We start from the raw sequence: 23,007 nt of genomic DNA on the forward strand, positions 1-23,007 counted from the left end.
CCTACTCATGATATTCCTACTGCATCACCTGCACCAACTGCACCTTCTTCTTCTGACCATTTTGCAGGTATCGCTCCCGATTTTTACATCACTGAGGAGATATGGCACGAGCACCTGGCTCGAGAGGAAAGACGTGACGCCCTTCTGAACACCATAAACCAATAATTGACAGATAATATGAGTTTTATGGTAGCCTCCTAGAAGCATAGTGAGCAAGCACATCGGACTATCACTAAGTCCTTACTTGCGATCACTAATGAGCAGCATCGCCAGCGACAGGCTACTGAGCGTCACTTCGCACTTATCGAGGCCAACCAGAGGTCTCTCTTAGGTCGCTCTAGGAAGCTGCAGGAAGGACTTAGTACTCGTAGCAGGCGTCGTCGACCCAGGCATCCTGACCAGAGCGGTGACGGTGGCGGTACCAGTGATCACCCATAGTTCTCTCTCTCTCTCTCTTTCAGGTTACTCCTACCCTATCTCATATCGGAACATTGAGGATAATGTTCGGTTTAAGTGTGGGAGGAGATTTTTATCGCTTTTTATCGCTTTCCTTTATTTTTAGAATGTTTTGTGTATTTTAGTTGTTTGCTTTTTCTTTCAATAAATAACATGTGTTTGACGAGTCATCTATGTAGTGTATCCGTACTTCTCCCATTTCTTTAACCTTACCAAAAAAAAATTGTGAGCAAAGAAAATAGTGTATCTTGAATATTCAGGATATAAGATAGGTTTATGACGGGATGTAAAACACTTGGGAAAACTTTTTCTAAAAATCGACATTGTCTTAACACCGTAGGCTTCATGATTATAAGAGTCGATTCTGATACCCCATATGTTGTGGCCCTAATTTTTGTTCCAAATAAGTCCTTAAGTAGTTTATCCTTGCAGTCAGCTCCGGCTTAAGCATGCTCTACGTAGGGGACCGATGAAAATAAGTGAATGATCACAAAAATTCTTGCTTTGTTCTCTAGTTGTATGAAAATCCGGGCTAGGTGACTCTCACACGGTCATTTAACCAGCAAAATAAAGACATTTACGAAACATGCAGAAGAAAAATAAAAAATATATATAATAATATGCCTATTACTGGTTGGTTCAGAGGTATCTGGTGCTGAACTTGGTAGGATGGATTACGATCCAATCCCCCACAACTACTTTGGATTAAATAAAGGGGTTACACCAACTTATGTACCAGAGCCCCATGCTTAAGATCATAATCACTAACCGGTCACCTTACTATGAGTATGTACAGATAATGGGCTTAATGTGATTGCACCTGAATGAAAAGGACTTGAATAAGATGAAAAGAAGGCCTAGGTATGGTGGGGTGATGTGGATTGATTTGTATAGGAACAAAGCCTATGATCGCATTTGCGGGAAGTGTCACTACAATATCCTTAGTTCGATTCGTTAGTACCTATCGATACATTCCTTGAATGAACTTATAAGCCTTTTTTCCTTGAATTAACTCTGGTTGATACTGCTTTTCTTGCATGAGCTATAAAGAGTTTTGCTTGAGGACAATCAAAGGTTTAAGTGTGGGAGAATTTAATCACACTGAATCACACCGCGTTTTTGACTCAGATTTCACATGTTTATTAGGTCTTTATTATCATTTTGCTTGTGTTATGATCTCTTTTATGTTTTTTTCCAGGTATTTAGCTCTTTCGGGACCTTTTTAGAAGAAACGAAGCAAAAAGACCAAAAATTAGGGTTTTTCGGCAAATATTGTACACATGGCGTTATGCATGGCGGCCACTATAGGAGAAGCCATGACACATCAGCCCTCAACCAAGAGGAAACCGTCACGATCCCATGAACTTTCCCATTCACACACATGGCGGGCGCCATGAAGGGGTGGCGAGCGCCACCTTTGCATTTCATGTTCCCACTAAGGAGAAGTTGAAGGGTATCATGGTCTTTGCATGCTGCTGAGTTCCTCTATAAATAGGTCGTTCTAGTTCATTTTCAAATCATCCAACTTAGTTTACGACACTAAGACTATATTATCATCTATAAAAGCGGTAATCCGTCACGTCGAGGGGTTATCGCATCGTAGTGTAATTGAGTTGGAGCACTTTGATTTTGCTGTCGTCTTTATCTTCAAAGTCAAAGGTTTATTTTCCTTGTTATAGATTTAAAGCCTCCGTTTGGAGCAGGTTCTAATTTAATCTCTTTTATTTATTTGACTTGTCATGCTTTACTTTATTTAATTTCTTGCCACACTTTACTAGATTTAATTTCTTGTCATGCTTTACTTTATTTAATACCTTGTCATTGTCTTTACATTATTTAATTTTCTCGCCGTTATCTTTATTGCTCGTTTTAATCGTTTTACACGCTTTACTTGTTCTTCACACCTTACATTATAAACTTCTTTTCATCATGTTCAACATTGTTGTATTTGTTTGTATTATCATGTCTGGCTAAATCTTTCAAAGGTTAGAATGTAAGGATCGCGGTTAAAGAGATGTTTCACATATTGAATTTGTAGAAATGCTTTAAAGGCTGTTTTGATTTTTAATTCGAGTTTTCTGAAACAAACTTGGTTAGTTTTAACTACTCAAGGAGTGCGAAAGCACCCTGGCTTAGTTAACTAGGAACTTTTATCACTTTAAGGAAAAACGATTTTTGAAACTGTTTTTGGACGCGTTGATAGATTTAAAATCAGGAAACTCCTTGGGTAAACTTTCCAAATCAAAATCACTTTTCAACTAAGTTTACGAGTCTTATTTCTTAAAAATAAGTTTACTACTTTAGCATTCTGCGCACCTTTTATAAGTGACAATAAAAGGCCTTAATTTAAGGGTAAACTCGGTTCTGAATACGCAAAAGCGACAGTTCCTGTTAAATGGATTCTTTTTAAGAGTAGAAAATATTTCCCCATAAGTAGTTCTATTTAGACAATTGAAACATCGTTTAACTGACGTGAATTACATTCAAGCCTATCTTTATCTGCACTGTATTTATCATTTCCTTTATTTACTGTTATTTTGTGACATCAATATCTATTTTGTACCGCCTTAGATAAACATCGTAACAATAGTAATCGATAGATTGACGATTTGGTCTTTGTGGGATCAATATTCTTTTATATTACTCTAACGTGATTCGTGCACTTGAGAATTGATCGGTCAATTATAAGTTCGTGGAATCTCGACTGTCTTGAGAGGACTTGGGGCACGTTTAGACCTGGGACACAAAGATGACTTCAAGGGGGATTATGGTAACCTTTTGGGCATTCTGAACACCGAAGTCAACATCACTGTCGTGCACACTCTGGTGCAACTCTGTGACCCCCCACTGAGATGCTTTACTTTCCAAGATTACCAGTTGGCACCTACATTGGAAGAGTACTCACATATTCTGGATATTAGGATCAAGAACCAAGTTCCCTACATTCTCACTAAGGAACTTCCTAAATATCAAGACCTTGCTGAAGCTCTACACATAGGAAAGAAGAAAGTAGAACTGAACTTGAAGACTAAGGGTGGAATTCATGGCTTCACCTCTAAGTTTCTAGTGGACAAAGCTATTGCCTTCGCTGAAGCTGGGAGTTGGAAGACCTTCAACATCAATCTAGCTCTACTCATCTATGGGATCGTATTGTTTCCGAATATGGAGGAATTTGTAGACCTGGCTGCCATTCATATCTTCCTGACTCAGAATCCTATTCCTACTCTTCTTGCTGATACTTACTACTCCATACATGTGAGGACTCATAAGAAGAAACGGACTATCGTCTGTTGTACCCCTTTGCTATATAGATGGTTTATTTTGCATCTACCCAACAAAGGCCCTTTTGTTGAGAACTAAGACAACCTGAAGTGGTCCCAGTGGATCATGTCCTTGAAAGCCGAAGACATTTCTTGGTACTCTCGAGTTTATGATGGTGTCAAGCTTATCCTCAATTGTGGGGATTTTCCTAATGTACCTCTTCTTGGTACAAAAGGAGGAATCAACTACAACCTGAGGTTAGCACTACGACAACTGGGATACCCTATGGTGGACAAGCCTGATCTCAAGAGTGTGGAAGGTTTTATCTTATATGAAGGGGTCGAAGAGCCAGAGTTGATCAAGAAGATCATCAAGGCTTGGGGAGCGATTTGTCCTCAAGGAAGAGCAGAGATGGGTAAGAAGAATTGCATCGCCAAGGAAGCTTACACCAGTTGGGTCAAAGACAGAGTCATTGGGATTTTGTTGTTGTTTCTGCTCGATCCGTCCATGAACGTCCAGCCTCTTGAACCAGTGAACCATCAAAATTCTGATGTCGCTGAATTGAAGAAAGTTATTAAGACCCTAGAGAAAGAGAATGATGATCTCAAATCTAGGCTTGGTAATATCCCTTTAGAAAAGGAAACCCTGAAGTTCAATCTGAATCAGAAGAGAGACCGAGTTTGTTAAGCAGATGATGAGGTACAAACAGAGGTATTCAAGAGACCTAATGTGGGTGACACACTCAAAGGGGCTTATGCTAGTTTGGCAGCCAAAAAGAAGCAGTTAGCTGAGACTCAATACCGAGCTAGCAAAGCGGAGCTTGAACACATGGAACAAACCAAGAAACTACAAAGTCTGCTAGAAGCTTGCAAGAAAGAGTTGAAGGATGAGAAAAGCCGTACCAAGCCGTTAGAAGTCACCCTTCGCCAAAATCAGTACGAGCTAAACCAGAGACTAGAAGAGATTCGAGAGCTAAAGAAGAAATCACATAAGAACCAGGAAGACACCAACACACAAGTGAAGAAGCATCCTGGAGATCTCTCCAACCGAGAGAAGACAATTGTGAACAACGTTCCAGGCGAACTAGATCACGACTTACCACCTGAAGGGAGTGCGATATTGGGGAAGTGAGGCGCATGCCTGTCCCCAAAATCTCACTTATTATGAAAAGTTGTTATCAAAATGCTTCTAATTTGACTTGTAATTCACTAGGTTGAGGTCTGATAGGACCAATGTGATACTCTTGTAGCCCAATGGGCAGTTCCTTGACATGTACTTGTATTCCGATATTGAGTAAAAGAGTTTCTCGGTTATTGGCTTCATAAAATGTCTCTCTTTATGCTTTGTATTTGCTTGTGTTAAATAAACAGACTCACGGATTCCTTGGACTTGTTTTCCTGTACAAAAATAAATGAATGAAAAAATAATAAATGTACATATCAAATCTTTTGCATACATACATGCATCCACGCATTTATTTGTCAAAATCCGCCAGAAAACAAAATGCTTACACTCCCCGTTTTTCCACAGCAACAACGACGACTCATCATCAATACTACACTCGCTCCAACTAGTCAAAGATCATGGCCGAATACGAAGCTGACAATGCTGCTGTCTGCGAGTCCCTTGCCCAGGTTCAAGGTGAAATGAACCTCTTCAGGGGGAACATGGAGACTATTATTAAGATTCTCCAATCTCAGAGGACCCATGCCTCTACTGCTGTGAATAACACCCATGCTGTTGGGGTGACCATTCCTACTGCTGTTGCTGGCACTACCATCGAGACTCCGACGGAAACTGTGGTGCCGAATCCTGGGAACTGTCAAATGGTCCCTGTTGATTCTGCTAGGCTTGCTGCTTCCTACCCACGGGGAATGCCCCCACACTTAGTTTTCAGTCTCGCCCATGGGGGGGCTTTCTTCCCTCACCCGGCTCTCTCTAACGTCGTTGTTGCTGGAAACACTAGTTTCCCTTGGGGTATTCCCACCATCTAGACTACTCTGGTTAATCCTGCTGATCTGGAGAACAACCAAGGTCAGGTTCCTGACGACACTCCTAACGCTGAAGAGGACTACCGAGGGCCGCACCTCCACTTCCAGATTCCCACTCAGACTGCTCAAGCTGCGAGCACCTGTTAATTCCTGACCATCCCACTTGGTTATCCTGGGGAAACTTCCATGCCCATGCTGACATACCCTGCACTTCAGCATGTGCAGACAGGGGAACCTCAGGCCCCCAATGCTCAGACTGTAGGGCAATACCCTCATACGATTCATGCTGCTCAAACCGTGCCACCGGGTTTCTCTGACCCACCACAGATATGGTTCACCCCGAATATGCTTGCATCGATTGCTCCAGAAGCTTCCCGACCGGCCACTCAGAAAAATCCGAACCAACAATATAATCGTGATAACATAGGACAAAATCGAGGTCAGTACAACAGGGGCAATTTTGGTAATCGTCCCCAATTTGATAAGATCCCGGTACCATATGCAGAGTTAGTGTTGTATTTGATTCACGTGGGGGCTATCATACCAAGAGAACTTCCAGCAGCCTCTCCTCCCTTCAATCCCAGTCACAATCCTAATGCCACATGCACTTTCCACGCAGGGTATATAGGACATTCCATCGAAGACTGTTGGGCTCTCAAAAAGAGGATCCAAAAGTTAATCGATCAAGAGATTATGTCTTTCTCTGAAGAAAAACCTAATGTAAAGACGAATCCCTTGCCAAACCACAGTGGCGCAATAGTCAATGCTGTGATCAAAGAGGAGACCATCGAATCTATACTAAGGGATGAAGAAGTGAAGACTTAGATGTCCGTTGTGTTACAAAGGCTTGAACAGTTTGCGTTTCTAGAAGGGGTACATGATGATTACGTAGTATGCGAGTTTGATCCAGATAATTGCAACTAGCTGAGGGGTTGTGTGCAAGAACTGGTGAATCAAGGATCAATACAGTTCTCCAAGTCTCAAGCAGCAGAAGAAGTGGTAGTAATTGAACAAATAACAATTGTGTATAGAAAAAAGAAGGTTGAAGGTCCTCCCAAGAGGATTCAGCCGATTCATTTCCGTGTTCCCACTCCGTTCCCGTATCAGAATACCAAGGCAGTGCCTTGGAATTATGAGACTACAACGTATTTGGGAGGAAAAGAAATTCGCATTCCTGACACAGAAATCGTCAACATTGCTGGAACGGGAGGCATAACTTGAAGTGGTTGTGTATTCGCTTCTAAATACACTCCTAGGGTGTCTCTAGCACCCACAATTATCCCGCCTAAGGAGAAGGTCATTCCTACTCCGACTCCGCAGGCAGGGGCAATTGTACCTGCCACTCCGAACGTGACGACTGCTCCGGTGTTGACGAAGGTTATTAACAATAAAGCTGCCGAATATGAAACGTCCAAGGGTAAATGGATGATGGTTGAGAAGGAACAGATTGAAGATCACAAGAAGAGTATCACTTTTGAGGAAAGCCAAGAATTCCTCAAATTGATTAAGAAAAGTGATTTCAAGATTGTTGACCAGTTGAACCAGACCCTCTCCAAAATATCAATTTTGTCTTTGTTGTTGAGTTCTGAGGCTCATCGGAAAGCATTGCTGAAAGTTCTAAATACCGCTCACGTGATGCAAGATATCACAGTCGATCAATTTGACGACGTGGTTGCCAATATCACCGCTAGTAGGTATCTGGGATTTAATGAAGCATAGCTACCTCCTGAGGGAAATGCCCATAACAAAGCACTACACATCTCGGTCACATGTACTGACTCTCTCTTATCTCGAGTCCTCGTTGATACTGGTTCTTCGCTTAATGTACTGCCAAAATCTACATTGAGCCAATTACAATTTAAGGGGCCCGGGATGAGGACCATCGCATTGATCGTTCGAGCTTTCGATGGTTCCCGAAGACAGGTAATCGAGGAGGTCGATTTTCCTATCTGTGTTGGACCCCACTAGTTCAACATCACCTTCCAAGTCATGGACATCAACCCAGCTTACAGTTGTTTGTTGGGCAGACCATAGATTCATGTCGTTGGGGTAGTCACTTCTACATTGCACTAGAGGCTGAAGTACTTGATAGATGACAAACTGGTAATTATGTGTGGTGAAGAAGATTTGTTGATTAGTTAACTCTCCTCTTTCAGATATGTCGAAACAGATGAAGGGATCGTCGAAGTTCCGTTCCACTGTTTAGAGTTTGAAGATGTCAGTTCCACTACTGCCAACAACAACCAATCATCCGCTACCATCCTATCCTCAGCAAAGAGTGCCAAGCAGACATTGGAGAAAGGCCCGCTTCCCGGTAGGGGTAAGGTCGTCAATATGGTAGAGAAGCGTGTCAGGTTTGGTATCGGTTATCACCCAGTAGCGCGCAAGGCAAGCCCGAAGAAAAAGCAATTCAACCCGGTCAAGTTCAGCAGCGCCGACTATCAAAACGAGCATACTGTGGCAGTTACTGGAGAGTCCAGTGGTAGCAATCCAGGGGCACCCAACCTTGTTCGCAGATGTCCTTCAGGGTTCAAGCTTCCCAATTGAACGGCCACCATGATTCCCATGGTGTACTCGGAAAAAACGTAATGCATTTTGTTTTCTCCATCCCTCGTCCTCGCTCGAGACGAGAGGGTAGCTTGTAAGGGCCCCCATGTTTAAAAGTATTATGTGAATAAATAAAAAATACTTTTTGCATGCAAAACTTGTGTTCCCTTTCTTTTAGTTATTTTCCTTTTTCACTAAAAATAATAAAATGGCAAAAGATTTCCTTTTCTTTTTTCCACTTTTCTCAAAAAAGCATACTAAAATAAGCTCATCATATGTAGAGCAAACAAAATTATTGATTACAACATGGCTAAAATCAACCGTAAATTTGAATTTCCAATCAACCAAGCTGAAGACGACAGTGAGGAAGATTGCGAATTACCAGCTGAACTAGCACGACTCCTTGAGCACGAAGAAAAAGTGATTCAACCATACAAAGAACCGGTGGATGTCATTAACTTGGGTTCTGAAACTGACAAAAAATAAGTAAAAGTTAGGGCATCTCTTGTCGAGCATGTACACTCCGAGTTGGTAGAGTTGTTGCGTGAATATGTTGCGTCTTCGCTTGGTCGTATCAAGATATGCCAGGATTAGACACCAGCATTTTTGAACATCACTTGCCACTCAAGCCTGAATATCCTCCAGTCAAGCAAAAGCTCAGAAGGACTAGACCCGATATGGCACTGAAGATCAAGGAAGAGGTTAAGAAGCAGCTAGACACTGGCTTCTTAGCCATTTCTGAATATCTGCAGTGGGTTACTAATATCGTTCCAGTTCCGAAGAAATATGGTAAAGTCAGAATGTGTGTGGACTATCGAGACCTCAATAGAGAGAGTCCAAAGGATGACTTCCCTTTGCCTCATATTGATGTTTTGGTTGATAACACAAATCAATTCTCCATCTTTCCTTTCATGGATGGGTTCTCCGGGTACAGTCAGATAAAGATGTCACCATACGATATGGAGAAGACAACTTTTATCACACCTTGGGGAACTTACTGCTACAAAGTCATGCCATTCGGCCTGAAAAACACAGAGGAAATATATCAACGCGCCATGGTAACCCTCTTCCACGACATGATTCATGAAGAGATCGAGGTTTATGTGGACGACATGATTGCCAAATCCAGAACTGAAGAAGATCACTTGGTGAACCTGAGGAAATTGTTTGTTAGAATTTGAAAGTTTAAACTGCACCTAAATTCGGCTAAATGTACTTTTGGGGCCCGATTCGGTAAACTATTGGGTTTCATAGTCAGTCGGAAGGGTATTGAGGTTGATCCCGACAAAGTTCGAGCCATCCAAGAAATTCCAGGTCCCCAAATAGAAAAAGAAGTCTGAGGCTTCCTTGGGAGACTTAATTACATCTCTAGATTCATATCGCATTTGACGACTACCTGCGAACCGATATTCAAACTGTTGAGAAAAAACCAATCGATTGTGTGGAACAACGATTGCCAAGCGGTATTCTATAAAATAAAAAAGTACTTGCAAGAACCACCAATCTTGATACCACCGGCTCTTGGTAGGCCTCTCATTATGTACCTCACAGTACTCGATGAATCCATGGGTTGCGTTTTGGGTCAACACGATGACACAAGCAAGAAGGAACATGATATTTACTATCTCAGCAAGAAATTCACTGATTGTGAGACCAGATACTCACTTTTGGAGAAGACTTGTTGTGCTTTGACTTGGGCTGCTCGACGCCTGAGACAATATATGATTTGCCATACTACTTTATTGATATCCAAGATGGATTCGATAAAGTATATATTCGAAAAGCCTATTGTTATTGGTCGAATTGCCCGGTGGAAAATGTTGTTAACCGAGTATGATATACAATATGTGACCCAGAAAGCAATAAAAGGGAGTGTTATGTCTGACTACCTTGCTTACCTGCATGTCGAAGGTTATCAACCGTTGAGGTTTGACATTCCAGATGAAGATATCTTGTTTATCAGAGACTTCACTATGCCAGGCTTCGAGGTAAGCCATGAGGAAGGCCCCGAACCAGGATCGCGATGGACGCTCGTGTTCGACGGTGATTCCAATGCTTGAGGCCATGGTATAGGTGTTGTTATCACTTCCCCAACTGGTTTCCACCTTCCATTTATCGCTAGGTTATGTTTTGACTGCACCAACAACATGGCAGAATATGAAGCATGTATCTACGGTTTAGAGGCGGCAATCGACTTGAGGATCAAGATTCTTGAGGTATTCGGTTATTCCGCTCTGGTAATCAGTCAGGTGAAAGGTGATTGGGAGACTCGGGATAGCAAGTTGGTACCTTATAAAGAGCATATCAGAAAACTGATACCTTATTTTGACGAAATCTCTTTTCATCATATTTCTAGGGAGGAAAATCAGTTAGCAGGCGCTCTAGCCACGTTGGCATCTATGTTCAAGGTCAAATGGAAGAATTAAGCACCATCCATCCAGATTGACCACTTAGATGAACCAACACATTGTCTAGTAGTTGAGGCCGATCCTGATGATAAGCCTTGGTTCTATGACATAAAGACATTTCTGGAGAAACGGAAATATCTCGGGGGTATATCCATTACCTATAAGAAAGCTCTGAGAAGACTCTCTTCCAATTTATTTCTAAACGGTGATGTATTATACAAAAGGAATTATGATTCTGTACTGCTCAGATGCGTGGATAGACACGAAACTAGTACAATCATAAAATCCATACATGAAGGCTGCAAGGGTGTACACGCAAAGGGTCCTACTATGGCGAAGAAGATCCTTCAGACTGGTTATTATTGGACGAAAATGGAGATTGATTGCTACAATTTTGTGAAAAGATGTCATAAGTGCTAGATTTATGGTGACAAGATCTTTCCGCCACCTACTCCGTTGAATGTTATGACTTCTCCATGGCCTTTTTCTATGTGGGGCATCGATATGATTGGGATGATGGAGCCCAAAGCTTCCAATGGACATCGATTCATCCTAGTCGCCATTGATTACTTCACGAAATGGGTCGAAGCTGCTTCATGTGCTAATGTCACCCGACAAGTGGTTACCCGGTTTATCAAGAAAGAGATAATCTGCCGCTATGGGATACCTAGCAAGATCATCACTAACAACGTCAGTAGCCTCAACAACAATATGATGAAGGAGTTGTACGAAAAATTTAAGATCGAGCACCACAACTCTTCACCATACCGGCCCAAGATGAACGACGTCGTAGAAGTAACTAATAAGAATATCAAGAGAATCATCCAGAAGATGGTCAAGACATACAAGGATTGGCATGAGCTGTTACCCTTCGCTCTGCACGGTTACAGAACCTCAGTATGCACATCCACTAGGGCAACTCCATACTCATTGGTATATGGGATGGAGGCGGTCCTACCGATTGAAGTCGAGATCCTTTCACTCAGAGTCATCATGGAAGCTGATCTTGATGAAGCTGAATGGGTTCTATCACGGTATGAATAGTTGAATTTGATATAAGAAAAGTGTTTGACGGCCGTCTGTAATGGTCAGCTATACCAAAGACGTCTCAAACGAGATTTTGACAAGAAGGTTCTCCCTCATGAGTACCGCGTCGGAGAACTCGTGCTCAAAAGGTATTCTGCTATTCACTCAGACCCGTGAGGAAAATGGACTCCCAACTATGAGGGACCTTTCGTTGTTAAGAAGGCCTTCTCAGGTGGGTCTCTAATCGTCACAATAATGGGTGGGGAAGACTTGCCCTCGCCAATGAATGCAAACATAGTCAAAAAATATTATGCCTAAAAAGAAATGCTGAAAGCCTGCTAGATTAATCTCTGCAAGGTCGATCTAGGCAAAATTGGCTATCCCGATGGACCAAAAAATGAATTGTCCATGCAAAAGTTAGGGAACACATATAAAGCTCGCTAAGTCGAAAATCCCAAAGGGCGGCTTAGGAAAAAAGGAGCATCCCGGTGGACGAAAAGAATTGAAATGTCCAGGAAGAAGTTAGGGATAAAGGCACTGACTATGATCCTTGAGCCCATACGCTACAAGCTAGATATCAGAGGGTTAAAAACCGATCCAATCACCGTCAGCCGAAGCAAGGTCTTGGGATTCAGATTCTATGATAGACTAAGGCCAGTGTTGTAATCAATGGAGAAAAATATACAAAATATTTTCCATTGCCATTTCATTTATTTTTCAATTTTGCAACATCCTTATCAAGGGTGTCTGCATCCTTGTACTCACTACATGTACAATTCCATATCAATAAAATCAAGTTATTCCATCAAACATTTTTCTTGTGTGTATTGCGTGCAAAATAATTTACTTGCCTTACTCACATAATGCTTTAAAATTTCGAGAAATAATAAAAAGCTACACTAAAGAGAAATATTTCGCATTACTGTTAAAACCCGATAAACTTGAAAGATGACCGATGACTAAAAAACGGTTGTACTTGAACTCCTGTGACATCTAATCAGTTGGGATACCGTGTTGATTCTAGCATTTCAGCATTCCCTGACAAGCAAAGATTCCTTGTCAGCAGTATTGGTATCACCTAAGTTCCACCACAATTGTATTCGATGATGAGTCGGAGTTCCCATCATAATAAAGACTCATCCCCATAAATGACAGATAAACAAACAAACATGCATCATAAAAGATAAGCATACATCATGCACTACATATAGCATCTTCCCCATAATACCTGGTGTAAACACCCAAAGTCTGGGATAACTTCAACCACCTGTCCAAGCAAATTTTGGGTACGTCGGTATTTAATCACCTTCCACCTCGAATACCCGAAAAGCTCTCGCAACTCTTGTATTCAGGTTCAAGAAGATTAAATAAGGGCAGCTGTTGTACCCCAAAATTTTCCCTCCCCTTTTCTTATTTATTCATCCAACCACTTGATCAGGAGATCACTTGCATACATTCATAGTTCATGCACATGCATCATCCATCATGGATTCAAAAACTAGGGCTTATGCAGCTAGGGTTTATGTGGATATCAAGGCTCAAGAGCACGGTCTAACCATATCATCAGCATGGGGGATGCAAAACCCTAATTATGGTGGTAAAGGCTTGAGTTCAACAAAGATTTGGCCAAGCAATCTTCTAGGGCCTTCAAAACCCTAATTTCTCAAGGCATGATCTCATGGAGCTTCCCTAGGCCTTGTCTTGGCCTTCAAAACCCTAATCAGGAGATGGTGAATCAGATGGACTTGGTGACCTAACTGTGTATCCATGACCCTTAATCTTCACCTTTTTATCATTATGCTTGGCCTAACCTTACTTTGGGCTTATATGAGTATTGGTCTTGGTCCAAAATCATGGTGTTATTCATGTGATTGTGGACACATCTTTGGTCTTGGTCATCTAAACAACCATGCTCATTGTGTCTCAAGCCAATTTATAGTCATGCCCATTGATTCATGAATATCACATTAAAACCCTAATCTTATGACCTCATTTCATGGCCTTGTTAGCATACATTATCAGTCAAGTTATTTTCTTTTTCAAAGTCAAGCAGTCAAGTCATAAGGGAACCAATTCTAAAACCAATTTCCAACCATCTTTTTATCCATTTCATGTCATTTTAAACCATTAAATTTGATTCTACATAAGAAAATACAAGTCTTGACATTTTTGACCAAATGTTGACTTTGGTCAACAGTTGACTTTTTGGTCAACTTTGACCAAAGTCAACCCAAAATCCAAAGACCTTAAAATTCATCCTAACCAATAATCCATTGTCCATTTACAAAGAAAATGCATTTTTGACCATTTGTTGACTTTGGTCAACTTTGACCAAAGTCAACCCTCACTTGTTCTTGACTATCCAAACTTGGTCTGGCCCTTTGCTTCAATGTACATCCAATCTTCATGCTTGATGGTGTTTTTCCCTTAGATGCTTCCATTGCAAGTAATGCATTTTGTGCACCATGTTGTCTTAACACTTTTGAACCATTGACCATTGGTCTTACTCTGCCCCTAACCAATGTTCAAGGAGTCCTCTAACAGTCCAACCATGTCCTTTTATCATCACTCTTGGTTTGAACCTAAAACAACACAACAAAACCATGGAGATACATGATCTAGCCAATGGAAGTGCACCATGTTGGCCCTGCTGCTGCAGCAGTCCATGTTACATCATGTTGCACACACATTGCCTTGCCTAATACTTTGCAGCATCACCATGACCAGTTGGTAATCAGTTGAACATACCCTCACATGCACTTGGCCTTGAGTTTGTGATGATGGTGATGGCTCATGGAAGCTGCAACTTGGAAACCTTTCTGCAGCAACAGACCAACACAACCAAATTCAGTCATGACACATGAACCTAACATACAAACCTGTACCACATGCCATCCGCAGCACCACATTGCCTTGCCTAATACTCTGCAACAGTACCACAACCATTGGAACATGCTCATGTATACATTTGGCCAAGGACTAGTGGTGATGGCTCATGGGAGCTATAACTTGGAAACTCCCTGCTCACAGTACAACACAACAGTCCCCAAGAATCACCAAAACAAATAAACCAATCCACATACCAACTTGCAATTTGAGCCAAGTTAGAACAAAGCTCGGTACACCATGTCATGATCCATGTCCAAACTAGTTGGCATTGTGCCAGCAAACCATCGTGCAAAAGACCTGCAGTGGAAACATGCTACAAAAACATCAATACACTATTGTCCTCATCCAACTACCCTGCAACACACAACCACTCCACACTATGCCCACTCTTTCCATCATCACTAAACACCATGACCATAAGACATGCAATAAAAGGAATCGAGACAAATGAAGTGTAGGGCATTGGAAACCTAAACCTATTGACTTGCCATAAGCAACAATAAACCAAGTTATCAACAAGCCATGCCAAGAGGCATCATGCCAACAACCTTACAAAACCAAACCTCATACCTGTTGCAACACACCAAGGCCACGATGCTGCAAGTCAAAACCTGAATAATGAGTGAGACATCAAGTTGCAGAGGGCAAACCATGATGAATGCAAAATCCAAGTCATAAAAATGAGACATACCTCAAGGCCTGCAACAAGCCAAATGGAGTCACCAAAACAGTGGGATCACAAGACTTGTCCTCATGGCCACCCTTCAGACAGGAATTTGGACACAAATGCTATGGTGATTGTGTCCTACAGAAGCCAACACTACGCCAAAAATGACTTTTAACAGCGCATCTTAGACAGCGCTTTTAAAAGAAAGCGCTGTCTAAGGTTAAAATTAAAATAAAACACGGAAAATGTTCCAAAAAAATAATGAAAGCGCTGTCTAAGGGGGGGTCTTAGACAGCGCTTTCTAAAAGCGCTGTCTAAGACCCCCCCTTAGACAGCGCTTTTAGAAAGCGCTTTTAAATATAGACCTTAGTCAGCGCTTTTGATAAAGCGCTGTCTAAAGTCTTTAAATTAAAAAAAAAATTAAAACCAAAAGCGCTGTCTAAGGGGGGGTTTAGAAAGCGCTTTTGGAAAGCGCTGTCTAAGGCATATCTTAGAAAGCGCTTTCCACAAAAGCGCTGTCTAAGGTCTAAATAAAATTAAATTTCAGACTTCTATTTTCGTTCTCAGTCTAAGGCATGGAATTGGTAGGGTTTGTCACGATGGCGGAAGAACCACAATACGCCCTAAAACGCAAATACGAAGACCAACCCACCGCCACTGACATTCAACTCGAAGTCGCAAACGCTAAACAGAAAGCTCAAGAAGCCGCCGCTCGGCTCCTCAGTGTCACCGGCGGCGCTCCTCCACTTTCCTTCGATCCTAAACGTTCCAAGTCCGATAATGGTGCTCCTCAATCTGGCTTCGATTCTTACGATTTGAAGCCGCAATATTCAGCTGGTTCTTATGGTGGTTCTAGTAAGAAGATTGAGATACCTAATGGTAGGGTTGGGGTTCTTATTGGGAAAGGAGGTGAGACTATTAAGTATCTTCAGTTGCAGTCTGGGGCTAAGATTCAGGTTACTCGTGATATGGATGCGGATCCTAATTCTACTACGAGGATGGTTGAGCTTATGGGTACTTCTGATGCTGTTGCTTCTGCTGAGAAACTTATCAATGAAGTCCTTGCTGAGGTTTGTTTTAAATTTTCTCTAATTATGTTGTGGAATCACTGTAACTTTGGCCTGTTAGTGAAATATCACTGGTTAGAGTTGTTTTCAACTGATTTTGTAAATGCAATGTGAAATGTTTAATGATAAATTTGCTTAAATTATATTGGAATTAGTGCGCTCTGTATCCTGCCAGGGAAAATTCACTGATAAGAGTGGTTTTGAATTGACTTTCTATTTGTAATATGGTGTGTTTTCTGGTTAATTTGCTCTAGTGAGGTTTGAATGACTGCAACTGTAACCTGCTAGTGAAATATTGCTGACAGTATTTGTTTTGAACTGATTTTGTAACTTTAGTATGATTGTTTTGTGCTGAATTTGTTAAAATGATCTTCAAAGTCGAATGGCCTTAACTGTAACCTGTTAGTGAAGCGTCATTGACGATGGTTGTTTTCTACTGATTTTTAACTGTAATAATCTGGGGGAAATGTAACCATTAACATCACTGATAAGAGTTGCTTCTTTACTAGGCTGAAGCCGGGGCTTCTGCCGGTGGTGGTACTAGACGGATGGCTGCACAATCTGGGGGTGATGAATTTTCGATGCAAATCCCAAACAATAAGGTGTGCAAAGTTGCCCGAAATATGTACACCCATGTACTTTCTACAGTGTTTTGTTTATAGTTGATTTGGTTTCTTAGGTCGGCCTTATAATTGGTAAAGGAGGAGAAACAATTAAGAGTATGCAAGCTTCTACTGGAGCACGGATTCAGGTTATCTCTTGTTCTTTGTTTTCTCTGCTTCTTTTGTTATATATTTTCAAAATCATAATTATGTTTGAAGTTGGATGGTGTTAAGGTTAACAGCTGACTGCCCAAACTCTCATGTCTCAAGACTTGGATTTTCCATTGTTAGTAACTTTTGACAACTAATGCCTTATAATTGAACAGATTACTTTTAATGTTAAACACCAATTGCGAATGGAAGATCGAATTTGGATCCAACTCCAATCTGGCTCAGAATTCCGGTGCGGTGGATTTTCAGAGAATCGCAGGTATTAGCTTCTCTTCCTCTTGTTGTGTCACTCGTTATGTATCTTATTCTTCTCAACTGTGATTGCGATTCTTCTTCTTCTTCAACTCTTCTGAACTGTGTTATGGAATTGCAGAGTCATCACTGCGGTGGTTACGTGGCGAAGTGGTCACGCGAGAGGGAAGTGAAGTGAGCTTCTCAGAGATGAACTGTGAAGAATGAGCTCTAATCTTTGAGCAAAAAGCAACCGATTCTGAATATGAGGGTAGAGAGCTTGAGAGTGAAGAGTGAAGATTGAAGGTGAGGAATGAAAAAACTAGAAAAGCTTCTGATTGCACTGTTATATACATGGTATTCTCAACCAAATCGGGCAACGGATCGGGCAGGTTAGTTATGTTAGGGCAGGTTGTTAGGATTTTTGTTAAAACTCTGTTAGTTGCAAGTTAATTTTATATGTGAATTGATTTTCTATTAATTATTTCCATCAGTTAAAATAGTTGTATTGCTTGCAGGGATAAGTCAAAATTGGACCTTAGCTTGCAGTTCAGCTGGATTTGCACGTTACTTCTATGAAGGTTTGTTGTGGTTGGAAGTTCTGCTGTTAAAATGTTAGTTTGTTTTGTTAGTTACAAGTCTGTCAAATCAATTTAAAATTAGTTAGGTTAATTTAGAGAACTAGTTAGTCATGGTTATTATGAAATTAGAAAAAAAAACTTAACTGTTAGTCAAAGTCCTGCTGTTAGTTATTTCCCATTTTTTGACTCTGTTAGTTTTATTTATAATCGATTGCTTTGAAATTATGTTACTACAAAAGGTTAGATTGATGTTAGTAAATCTGTTAGCAAGTTGATGGTGAGATCTGTCATGGCCTATTAGTATCAGAAACATTATTAGTGAAGGCCAAGACCATGACCAAACACTTGCCTGATTATTTGATGTAGAACTTACTTGCTGAAACTTTCCGCTATGCTAATGATTGTCTTGGTGCATGACTTGTCATTGGGCATGAGCGCCGGGAGCTGTTACCGCAGCAAGTTGTATCAGTTAAGTTGTTATGACTAATTTTTGGAATCTGCTAACGACTCGTTTTAGACAGCACTAGCTAGTGTGTTTTGAGTTGCTCACTTGCCAACAACTTAATAATTGTAATGGATTTGAAGTTAATTGAGAATTTTGCCACCGATACTTAGTAAAACTCGATTAAAATGTCGTTTACGATGGTTATAACATACTGCTATGTTGTTAAAAAGCTGTTTGAATGGTTTGAATTGTGAGTTGTTTAGAAAACCATGTTAATAACTTGAAGTAGGGTTAGTGACGGTATTACATGATTATGTTAGATTCAGTTATATTGGTTAATGTTAACTTACAACATTCGTTCTGTTGTGATAATTATGCAGGATGTACTACCTTCGTTTCGAACTGATTTCAGAATTTGCATCTGTACCGAATTGGGGTGGGCTGCCACGGTTAATTCTTGCACTTTTGGTAATTTTTTATTAGCGAGTTTCAATGATGTCTATGTGTAATTATTAGGATTTAATTAAGGGTATACTTATTTTCCTGTGGAATGCTAACTGTGGCGTTGTTATGTATGTTCTAAAACTTTTGATTTGTGCCGTTTCTGACTTGTGGAAAATTCATGGATGAATATATGACAATTCTGCTTCATGAATGAATGAAGAATTTCTTCTGTGAAACTGGAATTTTGTGAATGAGTGAATCTTTAAAAATTGGAATGGATGAAGAAAATTGCTTTTGTGAAACTGGAATTTCGTTTATATATCCTTCAAAATCTGTTACAATGCTCATGAAATTAATGCTAAACTTATTTGAAATGCAATGGTTAGTTACAAATCAAAATGTTAGTTTCAATTTGGACTTGAGTGGATGTGTAACTTAATTTGGCTTTGTTTTGTTATATTGGTTAGTTTTGTGAATTATGAATATAATGTTATCGTGGACTTGTATAATGGTACGTTGTTATGACAATTGGTCTATTCCGTTTCTGGTATGAATTAAGAACTTCTGTTATAGTTTGCAGGGTGGTATGAACTTTTGTCCTGGCCTTTTCTGTTAGTTGCAATTCCGAAAGTGGTTTTTAAACTGTTATTGAAACGTGCAGGTTGATATTCATTCTGAACCTGTTTATTACACACTTATGCATGCTATGCTTGGATTACGGAAAGCCCACATCCTGTTGAAAGGGGCAACAGTAGTATATAGCAAAAATAAAGATGCGGAGAAGTTGTTTTTTATACCGTTTAATACCGGGTTAGCATTTCATTCTAAATTCATCTATTATAATTATTTTCCAAGTTACCATCTAACATTTGCCTAATCATTACAGTGGACATTGGTTGTTGCTCGCAATCAATCCTATCCGAGAAATTGTGTATTATCTTGACTCGTTAGGAAATGATTGGACAACATACCCGGATATGAAGGTCCTAATTGACACGTAAGTGAGAATGTTCAAAATTTTTCTTAGTTTATGTGAATTGTTCTAATTGCTTCATTTTTATTTTATTAGCGTCCTACAAGCTTTTCGGGCCCAACGAGATATCCAAACCTCAAGGAGGGGCGCCAACTCCATTACATGGATTAAACTTAAGATTTATAATCCATATTTTTTTTTTCATATGTAGTGTCCTCAACAACGTAATCAAATAGATTGCGGGTATTTCATGTTGAGGTTTATGCGAGATACTCTTGCTTTGGGCCGATTAAAGATTCCCACCGATGTATGTATTTCTAACTTATGAGTTATTTTTATATTTACACATATCTCATATAATTAAATAGTTGGAATTAATTCAAAATATGTTATATTATTATGTAGTACTTTGATGAATTCAAGTGTGCATTTTATACAAAGGATCAAGTGGACGAAATCAAAGAGGAGTGGTGTCAATTCATGATAAAGCTCAATGTTTGTTCATAAATTTCTGTAATTAATGTGTACATTTGTAGTATATGTTATGACTTGTAAATGTGTACATAAATTTGTATATATTTTGATACATTTAAGGCAAAATTGGTTTGAATTGGTATATATATATATTTGTTAGCCAAAAATTGGTAGAAAAAAGGCCAAAATGGCATATATAAAATGTGATAATTGTCTGTCAAAATCTGGTTGAAAACAGGTAGAAATTCATTTACAGCAAGATTAAAATAGGAGGGTCTTAGAAAGCGCTTTTGGCCAAAGCGCTGTCTAAGGGGGTGGGGCTTAGACAGCGCTTTTCAAGAGCGCTGTCTAAGGTATACCTAAAAAATTTAAAATAAGAGGGTCTTATAAAGCGCTTTTGGCCAAAGCGCTGTCTAAGGGGGGGGGGGGGGGGCTTAGACAGCGCTTTTAAGATTTAAAAAAGCGCTGTCTAAACCTTTAGCAGCGGAGGTTTAGACAGCGCTTTAAAGCGCTGTCTAAGGCTAAAAAAAGCGCTGTCTAAGGTCTTGTTTGTTGTAGTGCAAAATCAATATGAGCCTTACACAGAACAACCATACTTAGCTATTGAACTGAAAAAAGGAACCTACATGGCATTACAATACCAAGCCAACTTCATTTACAGCAAGAGAACCCAAGGAGAACAAGGTATTGAATATAAACAGTGAAAATTAAACCCATGAAGCATTGAACCAAAGCATCACATTCATCATTTCAAAATACAAACCATAACACACTTGCAATTCAGCAGGTTACTGTTGATCTAAGGGACTCATCTCCTAACTCCATTTTTATATGTTACTTGTTATAGCCAGTTGGTGTATCAAAGCCATTAACATTCACATATAAGCCATTAACACTCATACAACAAGCTATGCAAAACAGAAGCAAGGTCACTTAAGTTCCACCTGCAACATGGATAGCAGGTCACCAAAATCATTTCAACATGACTGTAATCTCTAATCCTAACCTGCAACATCCAGTCAAGCTTCAACTCACTCATTCACAAGCCAACTCAAACCAACCTAACTAACTAAATTTCTATCTCATTAACCAACTGAGTTTGCAGTTAACTCAGTGAGTCATGTCTAACTAACTCCTAACCACACTTAACTAACTCCTAACCTCATTCCAAAGCTAACATTTTCCAAACCTAAGCTCTATTTAATAAACTCACCATTCACATTTTCATCCCCCTTGGAAATCTGCGTGAATTTGTGCACACTCTCTCTGCAATCTCTTCCCTCACCCTACTCAGAGCTCTACCTTCCCCTAGAAGCCATTGAAGCTTCACATCGAAGCTTCAATTTCGCTTGAGCTAAGCCACAACATCCTCACTTTTCACTATGCCAGTTCACAAGAAGAAGAAAGAGATGAAAAGAGAAGAAGAAGAAGAAAGAATCAAGTCTAGGAAGCTTACCGGAGAATCTTCTGATCATCTTCTCCGGTATGTCATTTTCATTTCAGTAGCATTTTCTTGCTTTGAGCTCACCAAGGTGTAGTACATAGGTTACGGAGTAAAATCCCCTTGGTGTTAGGGATTGATTCACACCATACGCCTTTTAATTTAACTTCTAGATGGTTAGGGTTCCTCCGTTTAGCTGCTCGATTCGACCAAGACATGGGCGGTTTCACAATTTCATCCCTATATCCGTGCTTGGCTTGCCATGACACTTTAATTGATGTTGCGATTTTGACCATAAGCTAACACCAGCGCCGACGACGGTCGCCGGTGCGGTGAGCGAAGTGAGTGGACGGTGAGGAAGCGCGCGCATGAGGAAAGGTTTGAACTCTGTTGACTTAGACAAGTCAACAAAGGTGTGTGTTTTGGGCTCAATCAGTTAGGCCCATGCAATTTACTTGCCAAACACCAACCATTACTAATACACACCCCTAGTGACTTGAGAAGGAAATGGGATTGGGCTTAATCGAGCCCATGGTCATTTTCACTGGCTTCACCTCACAATTCCAATGTACACCCCTTTTTTTCAGCGCTTGAATGTTGTTTGGGCTCAGGTAGCCCATTCCTGTTTTTAATTCGCATACCCCCATTTTTGGACATTAGCTGGCTGTACCAAAAACAACAATGGGCTCCTCTAGCAGCCCAATAACCATTTTACCATTCCGCACCCCCTTTTCCATTTTAATTGTTTTCTTTTATTTTCTTTTATTGTTTTCTACATTTTAATTAGATTAATTAGCATATTATTAGTTTAATTAGGTTAATCATTGAAATTAGAATTTAAATCTTGATCATTAGGATATTAGAATTTAATTAGGATTTTAACAATTTAATTAGAATTTTTAATTTGGACTTTCATTAGAATTTTATTAGGATTTTTCCCTTAGAATTTTAATTAGGACTCTTAATTAGAAACAATTAGGTTTGACTAATTTGAGAATCATGACAACTTTTAACATTAGGTTAAGATCAACATTAGGTTAGGACCAACTTTAGACCATAAAATTTGGCATATTTTGCAATTGACCATTTTGCCCTTATGGGCTTATTTTGGTATTTTTGTGATAGAATAACATGATCCCCTTAGAATTAGGGTTTGACATAGAACTTTAATCATTTCCTTACGATTTTAGGACTTATACCTAAGACTTTTAATCAACATTCTGACCAATTTGCACATGCTCCTTTAGGACTTCTAACATAGAATTTTCAATCAATAATATTGAATCAATGCATGATCCCTTAGGGTAGTTTCTAACAATTACTAACTTTGATT

General features: G+C 40.0%; 1 protein-coding gene and 1 long non-coding RNA gene across 2 annotated transcripts; both read left to right on the forward strand.

The window, feature by feature from the left end:
* Positions 1 to 15,844: 15,844 nt before the first annotated feature.
* LOC127105703 (uncharacterized) lies at positions 15,845 to 17,251 on the forward strand. The gene is made up of 4 exons (XM_051042901.1): positions 15,845 to 16,315; positions 16,822 to 16,914; positions 16,992 to 17,073; positions 17,241 to 17,251. The coding sequence occupies exons 1-4, from the start codon at positions 15,845 to 15,847 to the stop codon at positions 17,249 to 17,251; spliced, it is 657 nt and encodes a 218-aa protein (XP_050898858.1).
* Positions 17,252 to 17,306: 55 nt separating this feature from the next.
* Positions 17,307 to 18,379, forward strand: LOC127135337 (uncharacterized). Its single transcript, XR_007808518.1, has 3 exons — positions 17,307 to 17,344; positions 17,459 to 17,708; positions 17,835 to 18,379. It is a non-coding gene; the product is annotated as an uncharacterized LOC127135337 (long non-coding RNA).
* Positions 18,380 to 23,007: the final 4,628 nt, after the last annotated feature.

Source organism: Lathyrus oleraceus, chromosome 1, assembly GCF_024323335.1.
Source record: "Lathyrus oleraceus cultivar Zhongwan6 chromosome 1, CAAS_Psat_ZW6_1.0, whole genome shotgun sequence".
Lineage (NCBI taxonomy): Eukaryota > Viridiplantae > Streptophyta > Magnoliopsida > Fabales > Fabaceae > Lathyrus > Lathyrus oleraceus.